Here is a 21,725-nt window from a genome sequence, read left to right on the forward strand (position 1 = left end):
CTCAGGGAGAAGCAGAAACAACACAAACAAAACGTGCAGAGAGCAAACAATGCTGTGGATTAATTCAGCAATACTGCCGAGTCACATGGCATTTTCTGTGTGTGAGTGCCATTTTTACAGCAGATTCAGTCTGAGCAGAAGTCACAACCAAAAATAAAAGGTGTGACAATAAAGGAAAAATGTAAAACAATATGACTTTTTCATTATTGTCACAGGGGTTGTAGTTGCTGTTTTTCTGGAATTCAGGTGATGAGGTCTGTGTCTCAGGTTGAAGCCTGCATTATAATTTCAGAAGGAATGGCCGTTAAAAAAATTGTCTTTAGGTAGCATGTGGCTCAAATGCACAGAACGGGGAGACACTGGGTTTCTTTGTCAGTTTTTGTTGTAGCTGGATGCTTTTTCCTTCCTTTTTCCTCTACCACAGTTGGGAACTTTCAGCAGTTTTCCATAAGCGTGTGTTAGAGACAGATAGGAAAGTATAGCTGGTGAGGCTTCCTCCTTTTCCCTTCAGCTTCCCCACTGAACTGTAACTGAAAATGTCTAAATCTGTATGCTTGTAGTAGTATTTCCTTTCCCAGAGGCAAGATTCATTCACCATTTTTTACACGGGATCCATGCTATGCTGCTCTCTTCTAGTGGACCCTTAAATGCCATTTTTCCAGTTTCATTGTTTCTGTTTTTCTAAAATTTCTAAAGTAATTCTTCAGAAAGAAAATAAAATATGTTTTCTTCTTTGGGCATAAGCAAATGAAATAGTAGTTTTTATTACATAAATGAGAAGGCATATAAGTCTGTGACCACAACTAAAATTTTGCAGACTGTCCTCCAAGTTCTTCAATTAAACTAGGATCATTCCAGAAACCACTCTGCTTATGAGCCATATGCATAAGTACATTGTTTGTGGTGTAGAGTGTGTTTCTCTCCAGCTGCTGCCTTTCTGCCAGTAGCCCACAGGATGGAGCATCACCCCATGTCCTTCACTGTGCCACAAACCAGCCTGAGGTTTGTGGCACAGGCTGACGTGCCTATTAGATCCCCCTATTGAAATGGAAATGTGACTGCAGCATGAAATGCATATGTAGAATTTAACATTAAATGTAAGCAAGCAATTGTGATTTAGAACTATTAAAAAGTTGTTAAAACTGCTTGTTTCCTACATATTTTCCCAGACATTTTAACTTCAGTATCTCTAGGTGGGCTGCACAATACAGACAATAACAGAGGGTCCTGCCTTAAAACATTGTGCCAATTTACTGCAGTACATAGGGACAGTTAAGTATAAAATGGAAGGAAAAAATAAATAAATTAGATAACTTTTCCCCAAAAGTCATATAGTTCATGGATTCATTTGAAAAGAGTATATGCTCAATCTGCTCCAGCAGTCATTGACATAATTTTCGGGATCACAGCTGATCTTACAGTGGAGCACTGTCAAACACTGCCCCTTGTCACATCAGTTTTCCTTTATCTCGTGTTTTTCGGAAAGCAAAAGTAAGTTTGTGTTTCATCCCTTGCTAGGATACACGTCTTTGACAGCCTTGTGGATTAGACAGACATCCATTGACAATAACTTTAAACCAGCCCAAACAACGATACATAAAGGAGTCTAAGTCACTCTGACTTCCACATCTAACTTTCACATTTCCACATGCCATTAGAAAAAATTGTAAATGCTGCCAATCTAAATTGAGATGAGAGTAATTGTTTTTCCAAGTGACGGATGTGTAAATGAACATAATCGCCAAAACAAGTCCAAGTAAGACACATTACACTATGGAAAAAATTCACTCAGCAAAGAAATAAAACGACCAATACCTCCCTCCACTTTTAATGAGATGGAAAAAAGCAAACTTCTAAAGTGCAGGTGCATTTTAAAGAATGAGAAATTTTACAACCTATTAATGAATTACAGTGCTTTCCCTCCACTTTTAATAACACATTCTTCAATGAAAATGACAGCTTTGAAGATGAGTAGGCTCAGCTTATCCAAATTTGATGCCTTCTCTTCCCCTCTCTAACATTTATTGAAATTCTGTGGTTGTCAGAAGATGCGCTTTTTCTCAGCTGCTTCAGGAGGAATGTGCATCACTCCAGAATTAACTTTCTCTTTTACATCTGTGATCATCTCAGCTATCAAGTCTTTCTTCCATGTTGGACTGTCTGTCTGCCTTAGTCTCTTTCCTTCACTTGTTGAAAGACAGCCATTAAATAGAGGATAACATTAATTAAATACAGAAAAGAATCAAGATCATTATCCTGATTGCTTTACATTTTAACACATGCTTTAATAAATGGAGCAGGAATATACTGAAACCCTGTTGCAAATCCTCTGTTGTAGAAGAGCTTGCATTCTGGCTGGAGATTCTTTATATTTGTTTTGTATTTATCTCCCTCAAATGTCTCAGTGAATCATTTCATATGCATCCTTCATGTGAATATACCTGTTTAGCAGGACAAAATTGAGACAAGCAAGAAAAGGTGAATACTATCTCCCGATAATCCCCACTCCTCCTGATTTCCAAGACTCATAGAGCAAGACCTCTGATTTTGTACTTTAGAGGTAAACTTGGAGGGGATTGGTCAGTCATTTAAGTGGGTCTCAATGCTTTTGTTGCTCTTCTACCCCCAAGCCTTTAGGGAGGTAACACACCCTGCTAAATGAGGTGAGGTACAGTGGCACTGAGAACCAGGGGTCAGCAGGGATGCGCCGGCCTTGCTTGTCTGGAGGGCTATCCAGCACAAGGCAAAGCCACATGCACTAGCCTGGAGGGAGCTAACACAGGGCTAAAATGACCCAAGCACTTCTCACCAGACATGTTCCTGGCCCAGCACACGCAGTTCAGGGGATGACAGGCCCTGATGACAATGATGGTGACCGTGTAGACAGCACCTGGGGAATGAGGAGTGTGACGGGTGCCCAGCAGCCACGGACTCTCCTAGTGTCTGTGCCCTACACCTTGGGGCTTTCTCTCCTGCTCTGCTTCTTCCACCTTTAGAAAAACTAGTCCCAGTTTTCAAACTCTGTTCTGAGAGCCAGTGTAAAAATTGCCTTCTCCAGAGAGAACATCACAACCACTCTCAACTGCTGGTGTCTGCAAAGCTGCTGGGCTGCATGGCAGTGCAACCCTCTACAGGCTCTGGGAGTCAGTTCTTCCTCTACAGACAAATGTGAAATAAAAAAAAAATCTTGCTTCACCTTCTAGAGATTTGTACCAAAAGACATCAGTTCAATGCAAATTAGAAATCAAGCTGTGCAAAAGTTTACCAAGACACTTGAAACCTCAGCAAATAAATTCAGCAACATATTGTATTTACAATATTCAGAATGAATTGCATGAGGAATGATTCTAGATCAAAGCATGTGGTAACTCTTTTGGACATGAAACCACTATTAAAAATTAATTTAAATACTTTCACTCATATGTCACTGGAAAATTTAGAACTTATAGAGAACCAGAAATATCAAAATTACAAGTGTTATTTTTTCCAACATTATAATTTTCATTCTTCTTGGTTTCATCTAAATAAGAAATGGAGTAGAAATCATATTCAATAAGGTAATGCTTACTTTGGTTGGTTTATTGAAAAGGCAGGCTCCACCTCCATTATTTAAAAATTCATGATACTCTTCAATATCACACTTGGAGAACTTGCTTGGAAGATAATACCTACACAGAAATAAAGCAGCAGGATTACTTTCTATAGTGCTTTTTACACTATATTTTTTTTTTTTCAAAATAGGAGGAGAAATATAATATTATACTTTAGAAAAAGTACAAAACCACACTGTTCAGAGTAAGAGTGACTATCTGCTTGTAACTCTAATTTGTAAATCATTTTAGTAAATGACAAAGAATCTTCAACAATGACATAGAGCTCATAGAAAGTGAGAGGTCTAAAACATTTCACTAAGTTATTTCATATCAAATACCACAAATCTTATTACACAGTGTAGTTCTCACAAACATGACCTGTTCAGCTAACAGACTTGATCTCAGAAATACATTTATTTCTTCCCATACATACTGCAGGAGACAAAGATTGATCATAGCTCATTTCCCTTTTAGATGAAATTGCTCTCCTGGCCCACAGAATTTTTATATAATAGAGTTATGCCATTTTAAAACATGCTTTTAACAAACATCAGCTAACATTTCAGCTTCCCTCTCTCACATGTCCCACTGAATAAATTTCATTCAAGTACCAACTGCCAACCAAAGTACAGTGCACCACCTAAAAACAATATGATCCAGAGAATCTTTGCATGGATCCTTTCCACATGGGAAGAATTTTTCCCAAAGTAACTCAAGTGATCTTTATATTTAAGTCCTTAGTCATAAAAGTACTTATGCTTCAAGCAGATTTTGGAGTCTCAAGAGCTTTCCCATACCAACTCATCACTGGATAAAAAAATACTAGCAGAAGCACTATACAAATTAATATTGCATTGATGGGAGTGATGGCTTGCAAAACATAATTCGCCTTTTACATCTCTAGTGTTTATGATTTAGGTCTAAAGACTACAAAGAATGTGGGATTCAGCAACCTTCATCAGTAAGCTAGATGAATGTAAGCTTTTTTTTGTACCTAATTATTTGAAAGGTTTGGACTTCAGATAAAGAGTTTAGAGGTCATTAGAAAAGAAATCACTTTTACAAGAATCAAGAATGCTTCTCAGATTGGCTTTTTAACATACTAAAAATCAGAAAAATCAGAAAATTAGGATGTGTCATTTTTTGTTCCCACAACTCAATAGCAAACATGCAGGATAAAAGAATAGAAGCATGCTTCTGCTTCTTTGCAATGACCTGGTTTGGCTGTTGAGCCCTTTGCTTTATGAGTTAAACCAGCAGTCACCAAAATTCCTCGCATAACCTCTCATTAACTCACTTATTCTCACATTTCTTTGAAAATGTCTTTTCTATGTATGCTGTATAGCTAATACCTTACTTTCTGAAAAATGATTCACAGAAAATATTCTGCTGAATCACAAATGACAAACTTTTTCACACCTTTCCTTTATGTCATTGTATGAAGGACATGACCTTCCTTTACTGAAATACCTTACCCTGTGTCTCCCATTATGCATCCAGACCACGTGTCCTCACACTTACACTCACCTGACAAAAAAAGAAAATATTACATCTTGAGTGTTGCGAGTCCAAAACCATACATTTCTTTCCACAAAAAAAAACAATGTAGTCAATTCCATTTCATATCTAAATACAAGTTGAAAAGAATAATTTGCTGGTTTACTGCACACCTTAGTTTATCAGTGCATGCTGACAAACTTTCCTTCAAAAACAGTACATGAGTCTATGCAACCTTAAGCTCTGAAAGTATGTCCTGTCTTATTTTCATTCTTTTAAACTGAAGTTAGGGGAAACTGCAGTGTCAGCCTCCAGCACTTGGAAATCATGAATCAGCTCTCCCACCTTCTCCGGTGTTATGACATTTGATTCCCAACTTTTCAGAATTAAAAAAATTAATTATATTATTTCTTCTAGCTTTTTAATTCTCTTCTTCGACTATGCTAATATGACTGGGAAAATCTTTGCTTGAAAAAAAAACCCACAAAACAACCAGTGATGCACACAAAAATGCAGAAAATGGTCAGTAAATACAAGCAAGTACAGCAGGATCTAGCACCTTCTCCCTCTGCTCTCCCTCCCTTCCCTGCCTGCCTCTCTTCCCCCCACAACTCCCCGGCAGGCAGAGGATAGCCCTCCCTTCTGCATCACCAGGCTGGCTGGGACTGCTTTGTTTTGGTCTCAGACCCCTGCTTTCAACACTGTGTCTTCTGTACATATGCCTTCCATGTATACTGTCTCTTTCTGCAGTTTGCCTCACCATAATATGTGAACATCGCTTTACTGCTTCCATTTTAAAAGTACAATTAAAAAGGAAATGAGGCTCTATCCAACAGTTGTGTTCACCTCCCTCCCCACCAAAACAGTGTCCTGCCCCTGTGCTCAGCTGTAAGAAAAGGAATCACCACTATCATCATTTTCACTTTTACCCTGCCCCTGTATCAGGTTAATAATATGCAGCTGAAAAATTAATACTGAACATGTCAGTAGCAGAGAACATCCATCCTATGTTTCTGAATGTTTTTCACAATAAAATTATGTAAACTGCAAAAATCTTTACATGGAGATGTATCTCTGCATTATATACCATCTTTACACTGCCTGAGACCAGAATTCACCTAAGCAGAGTTCTATTACTCAAACAGTAATTTACCATTTTTTTTAATGTAGGTCACATAAGTACCATGATCCAATAACTAAGCACTCCAATTGATCACCTAAATTGTCTCAAAACTGTATTATTATTTTAATCATATCAAGCTGAGACTTCATATAAAATGGAAGCAGGGAGGGTGAAGTGCTTGTTGAGGGGTGGGGGTGGAGATCTGAATTAAAGCATTGAAGGTAAATAGGGGATACTAAGAAGTTGAATACCAAGGTTACATCAGAGAAATGGTGGCAGTAGAGTTGCAAACACAGGAGATCTGGGTAATCTACAAGAGGAATTCCATCAAGGCAAACAGGGAAAAAGCTATGTTGTCAAAACCATCCTGCATAACAGGATTGAGGCAGCTTCTCATCATCCCCAGGTCTAATAATGTATGTTTCTACCATTGATGTAGATGGCAGCCATTCAGTCTGTGGGTGTGACATCAATCTCCCTGAAATGAATGGAAGTGGCAGACACCTTTATGATTTATTTTTAATGAAATGGTGACACCAGTGCTGCCAGCAATTATGGGCAGAGGGATTTCATTTAAATAGAGGAAAATTAATGATATGTCAGTCTCTCCTCGTGTCATTACATGAAAAATAAAAATATTCCAACATTGTGAGAAACATGGGGAAAAAATACATATAAGAGAGACACTGATAAGATCCTCCACCTTTTAAGATTTAAAAAGCAAACAACCTTACCACTTATGAGTTTTCTTCTGTCTGAGAAAATGCCGATGTTTTGGGCCAAGGTCTGTGCAAGGGTAACTGCCATTAAGTCTGGCTTTCCAAACTGAAAGAAACGACCAAAGTAGGAAGAGTACTGGGTTACATACATGTATCTCAGATACAAGTGAAGCTTTTCTCATTTTAAGGCAATAAAAGGCAAAATCAGATGCACAGTGTTATGAGTTCTTACTTCAGAGCAGCTCGATAATGGACAAGTGATGAAAACTAAACACTGGCTTATGGAGAAGTAAGAGAAAGGCTGCTTCTTTCTTGACGTTGTGGCTTCAAGTATGAATGATGGGATATTGTAGAATCTGCTGAAAAGTGTATTTGAATCTACATCTGACTTTATTCCCACATCACTCTTCATCGAGACATCCCTTCTATAGAGCTGCACTAAAACTGCATCAGCAAAGAAGCAGCAAGATATTTTGAGGAACAGGTCTGCGCTGATAAATTCTGTGCAGATAAATTTCCACCACTTTTTCTTCATACCAGTATCCCCACCTACCTCATTCACACCTCCGCCTTTAAGCAAGGAGCAGATTCCACCAGTGTGGGCTACACCACTTCGACTGCTCTGAAATCGACTGCCCCTTTGACAAAAAGGAAAAGAAAAGAAAGTTTACCCTGCTCAGACCAAGAGTTTTGCACCTACCCATCCCGGTGTTTACCCTTCTCACTTCCAAATGAGAAACTGGCATTTGCAAATGCTGGTTGCCACCACTACACTGCAAACTATGCAAAAACAAAATGGGAAAAACAGATAACCACTCACAAACCTCACATGACAAATTATCTCCAGAAAAGTTATACCATATTCCCTCCTCCTTCTCAGACTATCTAATGTAAGAAAGCACAAGAAGAAGACTGTTTTGCCAAACCACCTGACTCTCACCAGCCTTTTGTTCATTGACATACTACTGCAGCAAATTACTTCTGTTGGCACATGCTAGAGACAGAGTGCAGGAGAGGCCACCACACTGACAACACATGGAAGACTGGTAAAAAGACACATGTCTACTCGCAGCGCTGATGTGGTACAACTCAAATGGAGATGCATTCACGGCTCCCTGATGCAGAGGTAAGTGAAAACTCCCTGGAACTGCAGCCAACCGCATCCAAGAGACAGAGGTACTCTGATCCTAAATCTAATCATCTCTTTGGTGCTTACCACATCAGCATGAATGACTGCCAGTAACTGGAGACAAAATATACTCTGCTCCACTTCAGAGTACTGATCCACCTGAGCTGCAGCAAATTCATTTTTTTAAAGGAAAACAGAAGAACATCAAGAAACAATACAATGGGCTAACTGTGCTGAAGGTGTAAGTTCATTTGTAACCACTGTATCATCACACCAGTCAGCCTCATCTTCCAACTTAGCCATGTCTGACACACGCACAATTTCAGAAAGTGATATTTCTAAACAGTCTATGAATGCAATACCTCAGACACCACTGGTGGTGGTGTTATGGATAGCACCAGAATTAGCATTACAGTCACAGGACAAATAGGGCCCTCTTTGTCCTAGCCAATCCACAAACATTTGTAAGAACAAGACTTCCAAAGGACTTTACAATATCACCAGAGAAGATACATGAATGATGTGAGAAAACCTGATTCCCATTTTACAGATGAAGCACTGAGACACAGACAAACTAAAATCTGTAAGCATCACTTGCAGATCTTACTAGTTCTCTTCATAGCGGAGGTCAATGACAGTAATTAGGCATGTGCAAAAACTCTGAGAAGGTGGACACTGGGGTTGGGTATCCTGTCACCCTACTAAGATCATGTGAAAGTGAGGTGTTTAGGCTAAGTTTATGCACATAGGCTCCTACAACAGAGAGGGATAAGGACTCCAACAGAGCAATTCATGTGGCCTGTCTCGTATGGTTCAGAAATCTCAGCCACGAATCTCTCTTCTATTTTTGTAGATGTATCTTATCAATCTTATTTCCAAAACAATTAAGATATTTAGAGAAAATAACATTCCTCCCAGCTTATTCCTCTTATAGCACATGTCTCTCTGAACAACAAACTGTTTCAAGGATCGGAAACACTCCAGTAATCCTGCAGCATGCAGGTCATTCAACAGAGTAAAGCAGGCCATAGTGCTTTTTAAGCAGGAAACCTCACTGGTTTCAAAACCAATGTTCTGCTTTTAAATAATACAACAGGCTGTCCATGCTCTACCGCCAAAGAAGGCAGACTCTGATGTGGAACCATGCATCCATCACCTTCCAGGTAGCTGTGCTTGCAGAGTAGGTAATTGCACAGAATAACCAAGGATTACAGCGCATGCAGCTCAGGCTTAGTACATTAAAACTAAAATGAAAGTCAAACCTCTAGTTGCACAGGCAGGAAGTTTGTGCATTAACTTTTTCCCACCTCCCCATCAGAAACATTTTCTGAATTATTGTGGATTACACACAGAACAGAAAGGAGATGTATCAGCCACTTGTGATAAGCAACCCCCATGGAAAGAAAAAAACCCAGTAATAAAACATCACACAAGGTTACGTACGAAAAAAGGTGAACTGCGTCACTTTTCTCTCTGATAAAATCCCTCCTATATTTCATAAACTCACGTAGGGTCACCAAGGGGTTTTCAGATATGGTGAACTTGTTATCAGTAGCCCAGGTTTCCATGGCAACCAATACTATCCTGGTGTTAAGTTGTTCTTTATATATCTAGTACATTAACAGAATGAACACATATATTATGTCAAATAGAATAAAGGTGAGTTTTACCCCTTTTTTGTAATAGCTTGCATTTTTACATAACTAAATATCTAGCTTGTTCTAGCACACTTTAATTTCTCCCAGGTGACTTTATCTCCCTTAAAACCAACCAACAAACATGAAAATAAAGTCAAATCTAAATTTTAGGCCTAATTCTTCAAACAGCTCGCTCAGCCTGAAAAAAAGATCCCTTGCAGGTCCTACACAGGCAGAGGTTCATAGAAGGGAGATGGGCTTTTTGAAATACTACTATAGAACCATTCCAAATAGTTCAAAGATTTAGAATTAACGGGTCTTTTATAACATCTGGCTCACCCCAGCAACTCGAGGGCTTTCTTATACCAAATAGTAATCTATAAAACCACAGTTTTCACTGTTATACACCTCTACAGGAGTATTTAACCTCGTGCTGACTGAATCATCAGGGCCATCCTGATGGGGCTCATGCTTTCAATACTGGGGGTTAATAGTCCACACCAAATGCTTTCAAGAGTGGGAACCATATTTTTCTTTTTCTAGTAATACTTTTCTGGGGTGAGGTGCAAGAGCAAGCAGCTCATCTGATTTAGTGTCACAAATATAATCCACATAATCTACCTGTATGTCCCTATTCTAAATCATACACTCAAATGCACTTGCTCTGGAGAAATTTTAGTGCATTCTGTTTTATGTTAGACAAAGGCTTTACAGGTAGCTGACTGGTTCTAGATGAAAATTTGTGATCTTCACATATGTTATTACTAGGTGTACTATGAACTGATAACTCCTGCATCTATTGGCTGGAGAATCATATGACTCATCTCACACGAAAAAGAACATTTATTTGAGTGATACTTACTAAATCTGCCATGTTCACAACTGATTTAGCATAGCTGTTTGTATGGCCAACTGACAAGCGGTGCTTTTTACACTGTGAAACAAACACAGATAAGTTACATATATGGACTTCAGAAAAAATAAGCTCCATTTCAAAAAAAGCACAGGGTAAAAAACAACTGCACCAACAGTGAAACCTCTGTGCAAGGTTTGGTCTCCTTTGCTGAATGTAACGTTAATAAGCACTAGTAGAAAAATGCTCAGAAATGCGCATTACTGACATATTTTACAACAGCTGTTGTCAGGAACTATTAATGCCTTTTTGGAAAGTACTCTAAGATCTTTACTAAAAAATGCTATAGGAACATGAACATATTGTTACTCTCTTTGTTATCTTTATTACTGGCAATTTTAAAGCTAATTCCAAATGCCAATACAGCAATTAGCAACACAACTTCCATAGTTGAGGCTTCATTAGAGATGTTATCCCAAGAGTGTCTGCATCCATGTTTTAATCTACCAGACTTCCTATTTTTTTTTTCAGTTCTCTCAAGCTGTCTTCTGAATTTCTTCATGCACAATTTCACACTCCCATAATACCACAGTAACTGGTTCAAATCACTTGGCACCTTTACCAAAATCTGTAATGCAGTGTTGTAAAGATGACACTGATGATAGCTGTCCACATACTATTTGCAGAAAAAAACACTTATAAATGAGCACCACGAATATGAAAGTCACAAGTACCTTAGAAGAATTTAGGACAAAAGGGCCAAGATTTTCAGAAATGTTTAACTCTGTTGTGCCCCATGACACTTGATTTTGGAGTGCAAGTTGTCCATATTTTCTGGAAGTTAGGATCTATTAGTGGGCAAGAAGTGCTCAGCAACTAGCAGATGGGAAAAGCATGCTTTCAAGCAGGAATGGGGGGAAAAAACACAAAAAATCAGGAAGTTACACTTACTTAAAAAACCCAGAAGGACAAAACTGTAAAAATGGCTGGATGAAATGAAAAATCTACAAAATAAATGGAAAATGAAGCATGGGAATGAAGGGAATTAAGTATACTACTCAAATCTTTATTTGTAACTAAAACCTCAAACTTTAGGATGTCTAGAGATGCTGGAGGCCTATGGAAATGTTTTCAGTATACTAATTTATAAGCCCATTTCAATGTTTGGGTTTTAAAGGCTTTATTCCCGACTGGAAGCAACAGATGGACAAGCAGCTGAGAGGGCAGACGGAGGGCACCGCACCTCTTGCAGTGGTGAGTGGCCCAGGGGGGCTGGCAGAACACAGCCCGCTCCATGGACCAGAGGAAGAAACACGAGGTTCATTGCTCCCTCTGGAAGCTCCTGGGGTGGATGAACAGTGAAAATGGCTCTGACTCCATGGGTGTCAGCTCCATGCTGAGTGCACCTGGAGTGCCACATGGACTGCATGCACAGAGTATTTCAAATACATACACGCGCTAGCCCAGGCCATGGGGCAAGGCAGGAGCCCACAGCATACGATACTTCCTTCTCCCTGGAGGAAACTACTCAGCTTCTTCAACTATGGATGTTCACTGGTGTTTGCTTCAGAGAACCAAGTAAGTGGACTGACTTTCACAGTAGCTACAATTAACCAAAATTAGGAAACATTGTCCTTGAGGGGAATCGACCCAGACAGATAAGGTCTCAAGGGGAAAGTTGTGGCTTCAGGTCTTCAGGATCAAACACAATGACACCAATTTAGGGAATTCTGCATCCAGTATTGTCCGGTTTAATCTAAGAATTTATTGCTATGCTCACTAAACTGAGCTGATGGAGAAGTATGCTGTCCAAGGACAGTGGCACATTCTTTGTACACTCCGATGTCTATTTTTTTCAATTTAGGTATTGCTTGAGGGAAGCTGCACATTACAGAAAGGGTAGATAAAACGCATAGATGTATTTTGATTTTAAAGTCATAAAGGACCACAAAACCAAATAATGTCACCAATTGGAAGGGCACCACCAGTCTGAACTTTATCCAGTTACTTCAAGACCAAATCCTATTGTTTGTGTTTGATATCACCACATCTTCCAGACATACACTGTCTGCATTTGAAGACTGCAATTGATGGAGAATTCACCATTTCATTTGACATTACTTTCATTAATTATTAACCATCTTCACTGACATAAATTTGTGTCTTTTCACACTTGAATGAGCCAGGTTTTTCTTCAATACACTAATTTCTATTGTGTCTCTTTTCACTACATTAAAGAGCTTATTTATGTTCCCCCAGAGGAAGTATACAAGCTTAATAAAATCATTTTCTCTATATTGATTAGGACGGATCAAAAAAATCTAGTCACTATTAATCTCCCCATTGTCAACAGCGGCTGCACAATCACAACAACTGCATTACTGATTGCTGAGTGGCTATAACTAAGATAAGTGCTCATGAAAGTCTGAAAGAAAATCATCAGCTTAAGTCACACTGACATTAGTTACATTATGACACAAAGCTTTAATTTATGACCCTTCTTTTTGACACTCAGGCCTGGTTGTATTCTTGGTGAAATTACCTTGATAAAATTCAGAAGCAACTTCATCAGTGGCTAATGAGACCATAATCTCTTCTCTAAAGGGCATACTGAATTTATTCTGTCCATATAGTGTTCTTTATTGTCATCCTTTATGGATAAATTAAGGAAATTTGATGTCAATGATAATTTTAAGATGTTGAAGTGTGTCAGTCTTACCATTAGATGATCATTTACAATCATTAACTCGATGTATTTTGTTTCCTCTTCAACTTTACGTGGAATCTGACGAACCTAGGGAAAGAGTACAACCGTAAGGGAGTCTACCAGAGTACAGAAAGAGTCTAACTGGTAACTAGAAACAGCTTCAGAAACCAAACTTCTCATGCATACACCTTTTTCTATTTCTGGTCTCAGATATTGATAAAACTTCTGGTGCTTATTTGCATCATTTAAAAAAATTATTTCACCTCCACCAGGACATTTATATGACCTTAAACAATGAAATCAAGTCTTTCAACCCATCTAATACCAAATTTAGGTTTTTTTAAAGAAAGAGAATCCTTAATGGGGCCTATATCTATAAAAATGGCTTGTGTCAGCTGTAAACTTTTTTTTCCACAAAGAAAGGGATCCCTCCTGCATTCTTTATGGAAAATATCTGTAACAATTCTATTATTTATTCACACACTGCTCAATTCACACAGTGAATGCAGTACTCACCTCTGTGTTATTCCTACTTTGCACTTAGAAACATTTACGACTGTGCTTCTTCATCGTGTCCTTGTTTTCTTGGGTTTTCCAGGAGAGTTATTTCATCATTATGATTTAAAAATGCAGAGTAATGGCTAGTTTATAGAAAGGTAGCAAATCACCTGATACAAAGACAGACTCTCAGGAATGACTTCTGGAATTTCTCCAATGTCTTTCTCACTTCTCTTTTGCCTCTGAGAGGCTTGCATTTATTAAAGATACTAAAGTCATATTCTCCTCCCACTGGTCTCAGTATTTCGTTTTTGCCTGCACTGTTCAGTCTCCCTGATCTGGCTCTGTTTTTAACTGTACCATCATTTGAGCTCCATTCCTAAAATGCAAAGAATTGTTGCTATCTTTCCAGGGTACAGACAAACATCTGCACTTACTGGTCCCCCACTTTAATAAACAAGGAATGAACTCCCAACCTACAATATCTATTTTAAATCAAAGTCAAGCGAGATAAAGTAGCTGCTTGTCACAACTGCAACATAAAAAATATTTGTAAATGTTTCATTAATTAGAAGTTTCTGATAAAACTCTATACTCAAAATAAGAAAAATATTTTAGCTACTTCTTTATTTGCAATTTAGCAGTGTTTAACAATTTTGTAACTCTTCAGATGGACAATGTCCAAGAGAACCCAATAATGTTCTGTCAACATTAGATACCTCTTCTTGTAATAGCTGTATTGATACAGAGACCTCGTGCCAAACCAGCAGCAGGACTCCAGCTGGACAAATTAATTCAGCACACACAAAACAAACTTGATGGCAATATTACTTATAAACAAGCATACTGGCACGTACCTGCCTTTTACTTCTCTTATGTCTTGGCTTTACAACAAACTTCTGCGATGTAGCATTCATTTGCCAGAACTCTAAGCAGAAAACACAGGCAAATATATTGACTGTTTACAAGAATATAGCTCAACAATTAGTGACCCTGATGCCGCATGACAGTAGTATGACATTCTTCCACACATCAGATGTGGTAACAACCTAATTTTTTCAAGTTTCCAGCTAGAAAGGAGACAACATTACAGATGCTTCCCAGCAACAGGGTTCTTATTAAAAACTCTACTAGTGATAATCTGGGTCTGCTGAAACAGATGATCAGTGGGTGTCACACTTCAGAAAGCACAGCAGATGTTCTATGCCAAAACTTCACCAACACTGGGCATGTAATATTATTAGCATAGTACTTCCATGGAGTGAATCACATTTTGGGGAATTCAGCAGACATTCACATGGCTCTCGCAATAGCTACCTGAATTAATAAGAAGAGCATGGAAGGCAAAATTAATGCTTTAAGATGATTATATTCACAAAGTAAAATATGTTAGACTTGGGAGAAACCTTATGAAATTTTGGCAATGCTCACTATCAATACAGTATTCCTCCCTGCTAATCCCACTCTGTCTTTAATTTCTTAAACCTCTAATCATAAGCACCAAGTAGTTTATTCTTTTGCCAAATCCCTTTCACCAAATCTATTACTAGACACTCACAGAAAGGGACACATAATAAACTAAGCAGAAGACAATACTTGCTCTCACCCTTTTAAATGTCCAAGAAGTATTTTTCCATCTTTTATATTCATAGCCTCTGCCTCACTTTTCCCTATACAACAGAAATCTCTTTCCTTATCTTGTATAACCATGCTTGCTATTCACATAACCCCAAGAAGATCTTTTCTTGAGAAACATAAATTAATTGTTTGCAGTTGCATATTTTGTAATATGTCTTTTTCTCTCGGCTACTTTCCCTCCTTTGTGCTTTCTGCAGCTTTGGACATCCTTTCAGTCTCTGGGAATTGAAAACTGATTTCAGTATTCCAGAGTGATTTTACCAGTCCTGCAGAGAAGTAGACAGTACTATGGGAGCTGTGTAAATTAAGGGACTTCCAGTTCACATGCTTTTGTACACAACTTTTGACTGTTACAAAATCCTGAACTGTTCAATTTCACTGGTGAGACAGGAAAGTTTCTCACAGCTCCACCTCCCACCTGCTGTACATTAACTGTGCAATTTGTGCATAAGCTTCAAAAAATAGTATTAAAAACAATGCTGATAGGACTTTGACAGAGCTGTCATATCAGCAAAATCTTAAAACACAAAGCTGAACTGCCCATCTGACAAAACATTACCAGGCATAAGTGCTACTCTTAACCAAGAGTTGCTAGTTACTGATAAAACAAACCAGAAAAGCAAAGCATGACTAAATGGTATTGTCTTGGCTAGATCTTGGGGATCATACAGTCATTTTGGTGTGTGAAGTTTGCAGGTATCTCTTTATGGAGGGGCCTGCACAATCATAGGTCCTCTGATTAAAAATGTTTTCATGGTTACACCTTGACACTTACACTTGTGGATTTTCTTTACAAAAAGGACATAAAATAAATTAAATCACATCCAAGGGTCCCTATTTATTGCTTAAAGACCTTCAGTCTCCAGAGTCTGCAATGATGAGAAACTGAATCTTGAAAACTTTTTTACAAATTTGTTTTTTATTATGCTTTACATGTGTTGATCAATTTAATCTGTGTTCTAGTGCCACACAACTGGCTCTCAACCTCTCATTTTATGTTTTATTTCATGGTTAATGAAAGTAGTAAAAATATAAATCTTCAATCAATAAAATAATAATTTATAATATGTATATAGGGTCTCAGATAACTTTACCAGAAAATGTCATCATTTTACACACCATCGGAAGTCAGTCATCTCTAGAGGGGAATGATGCAGCCATTAACATTAACACATTAACACTGCACTATAATTCACAAGCTGGATGAATTAACGCAGGGTGCATTTCGAGCCAGGGACCCTCAGGCAAAGGAATATGACCAGCAAAATCACAGGAAACACAGAGAGCTGCGAAAGCCTAGAGGAAATTTTTGATGAGAATATATTACCTTGAAAAAGTGTAATGAGGATTCATAGAATCATAGAATCATTTAGGTTGGAAAAGACCTTTAAAATCATTGAGTCCAACCGTAAATCTAACACTGCCAAGTCCCACTGAACCATGTCCTTAAGTGACACATCTACACATCATTCAAGAGACCTCAAAAGAAAAGGACATCTGTTATGCATTATTTGAAAAACAACACCTTCAGTAACATAGTGTTGTCTAAGACCATGCCAGGGCACTGTATGTCTCAATACAGACTGTGAGAAAAAATACAGTCTACTAAATTATGAAGTCAAATGCTCTAAGCGTGCCAAGTCATCCATCCAAGGTTTCCTTATTTAAAGTCCTCATTACCTCCTCAGACCATTGCAAAGTACAGTACAATTAATTCTCTTCTGCAATAGCTTGCCTTTTTTTTTTTTTTTAAAAAAAAAATACCCAAGGAGCAAAAGAATGTGAAAGGTGGAGAAGCAGAAGGTGGTGCCAACTGTTCTCATCCTCTGGACCTGTGGCTGTGCATGAAGGATGACTTAAAAGACAGAGATAAACTGAATAATCACAGACAAAGAAAAATGCTGGGATTCCTAATGAGAATATAATCTATTACATCTACCAAAACTTTCACTACAAACCTCTGAAACACTTTTCCAAATGGTTTTACAAAACCAAGTACGGGCATGTGGGAGAGCAGAAAAAGTTTCTTTCTCCATATATGGGACTATAAACATAAAATGATAGAAGATTAGCACCTCATACCTCTTACCCACATTACAAATCTTTGTATAATTAAGATCACTAGCACTCCACAATTAAATCTCCTTTTCAACCTTTTCTACAAACTTGTGATTCTAACTCAATCTAATGGCAACATCTTCCATTATGTCACATGTTGGACTTTGTATAGCAAAGCCAGCAACTATTTACTTGTTATCTACAGTAGAATCAAAACTGCACAAGCATATCTGGATTTTTGTGAAAAAAAAATGAAGCCGTACTTTAACTTTTTTTTTTTTGAAAATCAAGAAGCTTTGGTGGAGGTCAAGTTGGTAGATTATATTTGCAATAAATTCCTTTTCATCATTTTAAAAGCAGAAAATATTTTTATTCCAAAATCTTTCAAACATAAAATTTCACTATTAGGAGATCTTAGAAGACAGCTGATAGATTTCCATTAAGTACCTGCTCTAGTAATCTCCTACTTTAACAACCTGATACAAAAGACTTATTTTAAACTCAGCAGTAGTTGCATTCTTTCCAATCTCTCAAATGACATATCCTCAAGAAACTGTGATCAATGATGCACTTTATTATTTGCCTTATGTTCAATAAATTGTACTCATTACACTACCATCTCCACAAGTACAAGGAGTAACCATGGTATGTGTCTAAGGTGCACGTACATAGGAAGCTTCATGATACAGAGGTCAATGTCCTGCACTGCATGAGCCTTTTGTGCTGCCCCTCCATCCCAACACCTCCTCCACCTCACCTGGGCAATCATGAGCGGAGGACATGAGGCACCAAGCTGGGACACTGTTTTGTTTAGACTCAAAAAGATTCCTTCTTTAGAACTGAAATCAAGGTGATCCAATTGTAGCAAGTTCCCTTGTTTTTTCTCATTAGCTCTCTGAATGATTCTACTTTGCTTAACAACTAGCAAACCTGCACACTCTGTGCTCCAGGGAAGGACCCATCTATGTGCAGTACCCAGCACCATAAGATTGCACATCCAACCGTTACCACAGGACAAATAGTTTGTAACAAGATGACTGGACATCTGTAGCTCTCCTGAAGATATTAGTCTAGAGGTGGTTTCTACCAAACTGAGTGTCTACAAAGAACAGTTTTATTTGTCTAGGATGTATTTTGTAGAGTAGGAAAACGCATCTGTAAAACTGGCAAATCCTTGACAGAATGGGGATATGCCATAAACAGTGCAATTTTGGTTTCAATTAACAAGCCAACTTCCCAAATGAAAACTCATTTTTTTGAAAACCTCCCTCCATACACTATGTAAACTGTTTGTGGGGAGTCATCACTACAAGCACTTGAAACTATTTCTGCATCCAGATTAATTTGTACTGAAATGCATGACCCACACTACAGCCAGTACTGTGAACGATGCTGAACAGACTGGAGAGGAGAGAGTCACTGAAGAGAAACGATATTTGGCAAGTTCTTGTCTCCCAGGCTTACTCTCACACCATGGTATTCACCCTGTATCTCAGGATAGGAAAAATCCATTAAGAGTTACCAACCACTGGTAATGTGGGGTTTATTTTCATCAACTTTAGGCTACCTTAGTCCTTTCCTTTCTACAACTTCTAGCATATAATGCAATACATAGACCACACGACTTGTTAAGAGAAACACGCATCACAACGTGAAGGTCTAGGAGAGGTTTGATTCATTGGATTCAGGGATTTTTCATCACTTCACTTTCCAGTGCTTTCAGTGTTTCAGAATAATTTTTGTCAGTGCTTTTTTATTTAATCAGGAAAAAGAAGAGATACACAAATAAACAATATACTATCAGAATATTACCTATCAAATACGATTAACAAATTTGGCCTTAAACTAAAACAAGTCAGTAAGTCATGAATACTGAAAAATCTTACCAGATGGCAGGTCATCCAAAGGAAACTCAAACAACTTGGATTTGTAAACAGAGTGGAAATGGAAGTCATCCTGAAATAGTAAATAATCACATGTATTAAACCTGGATAAACTAATTCATTTCATGAGCATTAAACAGACAGTTCCAAAAGTTCTTGTTATCCAACACCTAGACTAGTGAACATGTACACTCCTCTTTTTTGCAACTGTGATGTGATCGCTAGCGCCACAGTTAATCATCTTTTATTTGAAATACCCGAGTACATCAAGCATAGTGGCTGAGCACGCTTAGAGCTAGGCTTAAGAGAGCTGCCCAGGGAACATCAATCAGAGCCACAGGAGCTGCTGAACCAAGTTAAGGCCGAAACAGCAGGAGAGGGATGTAATGAATCCCGAGCAGGAAGTGCCAGAGAAGGGGACAGGGCACTCACAGGCTTCTCCTGCTGGCACCAAGGGACCCTCATCACCCTCTGGTGCTGCATGGCTCCACACCCAAGTGTTTCAGAGTACACACATATACACACGCCACTGCCTAATTTCTGAAGGTCTACTTTTGCATGTGATGATGGCGACTAAATATGAGGTAAATGAGTTGGGAATGAGGGGATGACTCTCTGGTCCCAGAGCCTTATGCCTAACCTGTACCCATGAACATCTGTATTCAATGAACAACACAGCAGGAATACTGTAAGTTCTACTTACATCTGAAGTGTAGTTTTCGTCTGGCTCAATAAGGTAAGTATGATTTCCATCATAGAACATCCCACTGTGAAGAGCAAGAAATGTAAATATTGATTTAACAAACAGTTACTAGTGCAACATGGAAGTAAGTTTAAGAAGTTCGTATATTTTAAAAATCTAAATATTTATAAAAGGAAGCAGTTAAAAATTATTTCAGGAGTTGAACGTAATTCTGAGTCAATCTTTTGTTTCTTCACTTCACAAAGAAAGATATTTTCTCCCACAATGATATAGACTCTTCCTACTTCCCCAAAGTTTCTCTACAACACATACAAACACCACAAAAATTGGCTAATTTAGCCAACTGAAAACCCAGTTCAGAGCCCCCACTCCCATGCAAGAGAGATCTACCTGCAACAAATAAATAAGGGACCTATCTTTAGGAGCCAGCATATTTGGAACATGTGCACAGCCTTCCCCCAAATAAAAATATTATTGAATTGAATTGATCCCTAGGTTTTAATGGTTTTGATTAACTCTTTCCTCAATAATTTCATATAGTACCAAGTACAAATGGCATAATGGGGTCTTTTGGGCATAGAGGGCTGTTTTGGGCATTTCAGCAATAATAATTACAACAGATAGTCTTTTTTTTTTTTTTTTTAATTGAGTTAGTTTAAGTTTGTATTTCTAGGAAACATTAATGGCTATATGCATTATCATATCAATATGGACATTACATGATGTTGATGATATGATGATAAGGAGATAGGAAATCCCATCAGACAGGCTTCAATGTGTTGTGATGAAAAGAGATACAGAGGACCAAGCCTTCTGCCATACCCATGGTTCTAACAAAGTACTCATTATGTCTTTCTTAATGGCATAAATCTCCTCAGCCACAGAAATTTGAAGGTCATTCATGATAAGCACACTGTTATGTATCTCAGAAAATCTGTCACTTTGCTGGCCCACACACAATCACCAATTTTCCATATTAAATTCCAACACACAGTTCAACTCTAAATGAAGAACAAACTGAACTGTTAAGGCTCTCTATATGGATGTAGATAGTCTGTGACAGAAACACCAGGTGTTTTTGCATTACCACTTGAAAGTACAACAAAGGTGAGGTCCATTCTGCAAGGATGCTTTCTATTAAGAGTTACCTTAAGTTTACTTAGGTAAAGAGTGTACTAAGGTTTAGCCTTTAACATAATTCAGGATGTACAAGTGTGTTTGAATTGTACCTTAAAAGCAAGTGTTAATAAAGACTTTACTCAGTAAGAGCATAAACCAAAGGACATTTCTTATATCACTACCATTCTGATCTTCAACCAAATCAGCATTTCGTTTTAATAATTTTGCCTTCATTGCAGTGGCATACATGCATGGTTGGGATTAGGCTGTATCAGCATGTCCCTTTCAAAGTGCCACTACTAAGGGCTTTAAGCTGGGCCATAAATATGAGCCATAAGTTCAAACTTGGCTCATAGTACACAACAGCAGCATGAAAGCAAGATTATTTATTTATTTAGATTACTTTTTAGCAAAATTTAAGGCATCAAAAAAAGCCCATCAGAATTATAAACAACAAAACCAGATACTGTTGTGTTGTTTGGTTTTTTTCTTATGCAGCTTTTTTTTTTTTAAATCAGCAAAATTAATTTTAGTTCTGCACTGGACCAGATGCAGTGAGTAAAAGACT

At 38.0% G+C, this 21,725-nt stretch overlaps 1 protein-coding gene across 10 annotated transcripts in view; it reads right to left on the reverse strand.

Annotated features, from left to right (window-relative positions):
- The window catches only part of ADAM22 (ADAM metallopeptidase domain 22), a 138,853-nt gene that overhangs the window by 36,483 nt on the left and 80,645 nt on the right, over positions 1 to 21,725 (reverse strand). For all 10 annotated transcript variants that reach the window (XM_042801929.1, XM_032991543.2, XM_032991544.2 and 7 more), the window contains 10 exons: positions 20,039 to 20,102; positions 19,339 to 19,408; positions 14,614 to 14,684; positions 13,271 to 13,345; positions 10,561 to 10,632; positions 9,505 to 9,671; positions 7,486 to 7,570; positions 6,948 to 7,038; positions 5,069 to 5,120; positions 3,569 to 3,668 (listed from right to left, as the gene is read on the reverse strand). In XM_042801929.1, the coding sequence (XP_042657863.1) occupies positions 3,569 to 3,668; positions 5,069 to 5,120; positions 6,948 to 7,038; positions 7,486 to 7,570; positions 9,505 to 9,671; positions 10,561 to 10,632; positions 13,271 to 13,345; positions 14,614 to 14,684; positions 19,339 to 19,408; positions 20,039 to 20,102 (847 nt within the window). The remainder of the gene's footprint in view (positions 1 to 3,568; positions 3,669 to 5,068; positions 5,121 to 6,947; positions 7,039 to 7,485; positions 7,571 to 9,504; positions 9,672 to 10,560; positions 10,633 to 13,270; positions 13,346 to 14,613; positions 14,685 to 19,338; positions 19,409 to 20,038; positions 20,103 to 21,725) is intronic.

The sequence above is a fragment of the Tyto alba genome, unplaced genomic scaffold, assembly GCF_018691265.1.
Source record: "Tyto alba isolate M040663 unplaced genomic scaffold, T.alba_DEE_v4.0 Super-Scaffold_38, whole genome shotgun sequence".
Taxonomy (NCBI): Eukaryota; Metazoa; Chordata; class Aves; order Strigiformes; family Tytonidae; genus Tyto; species Tyto alba.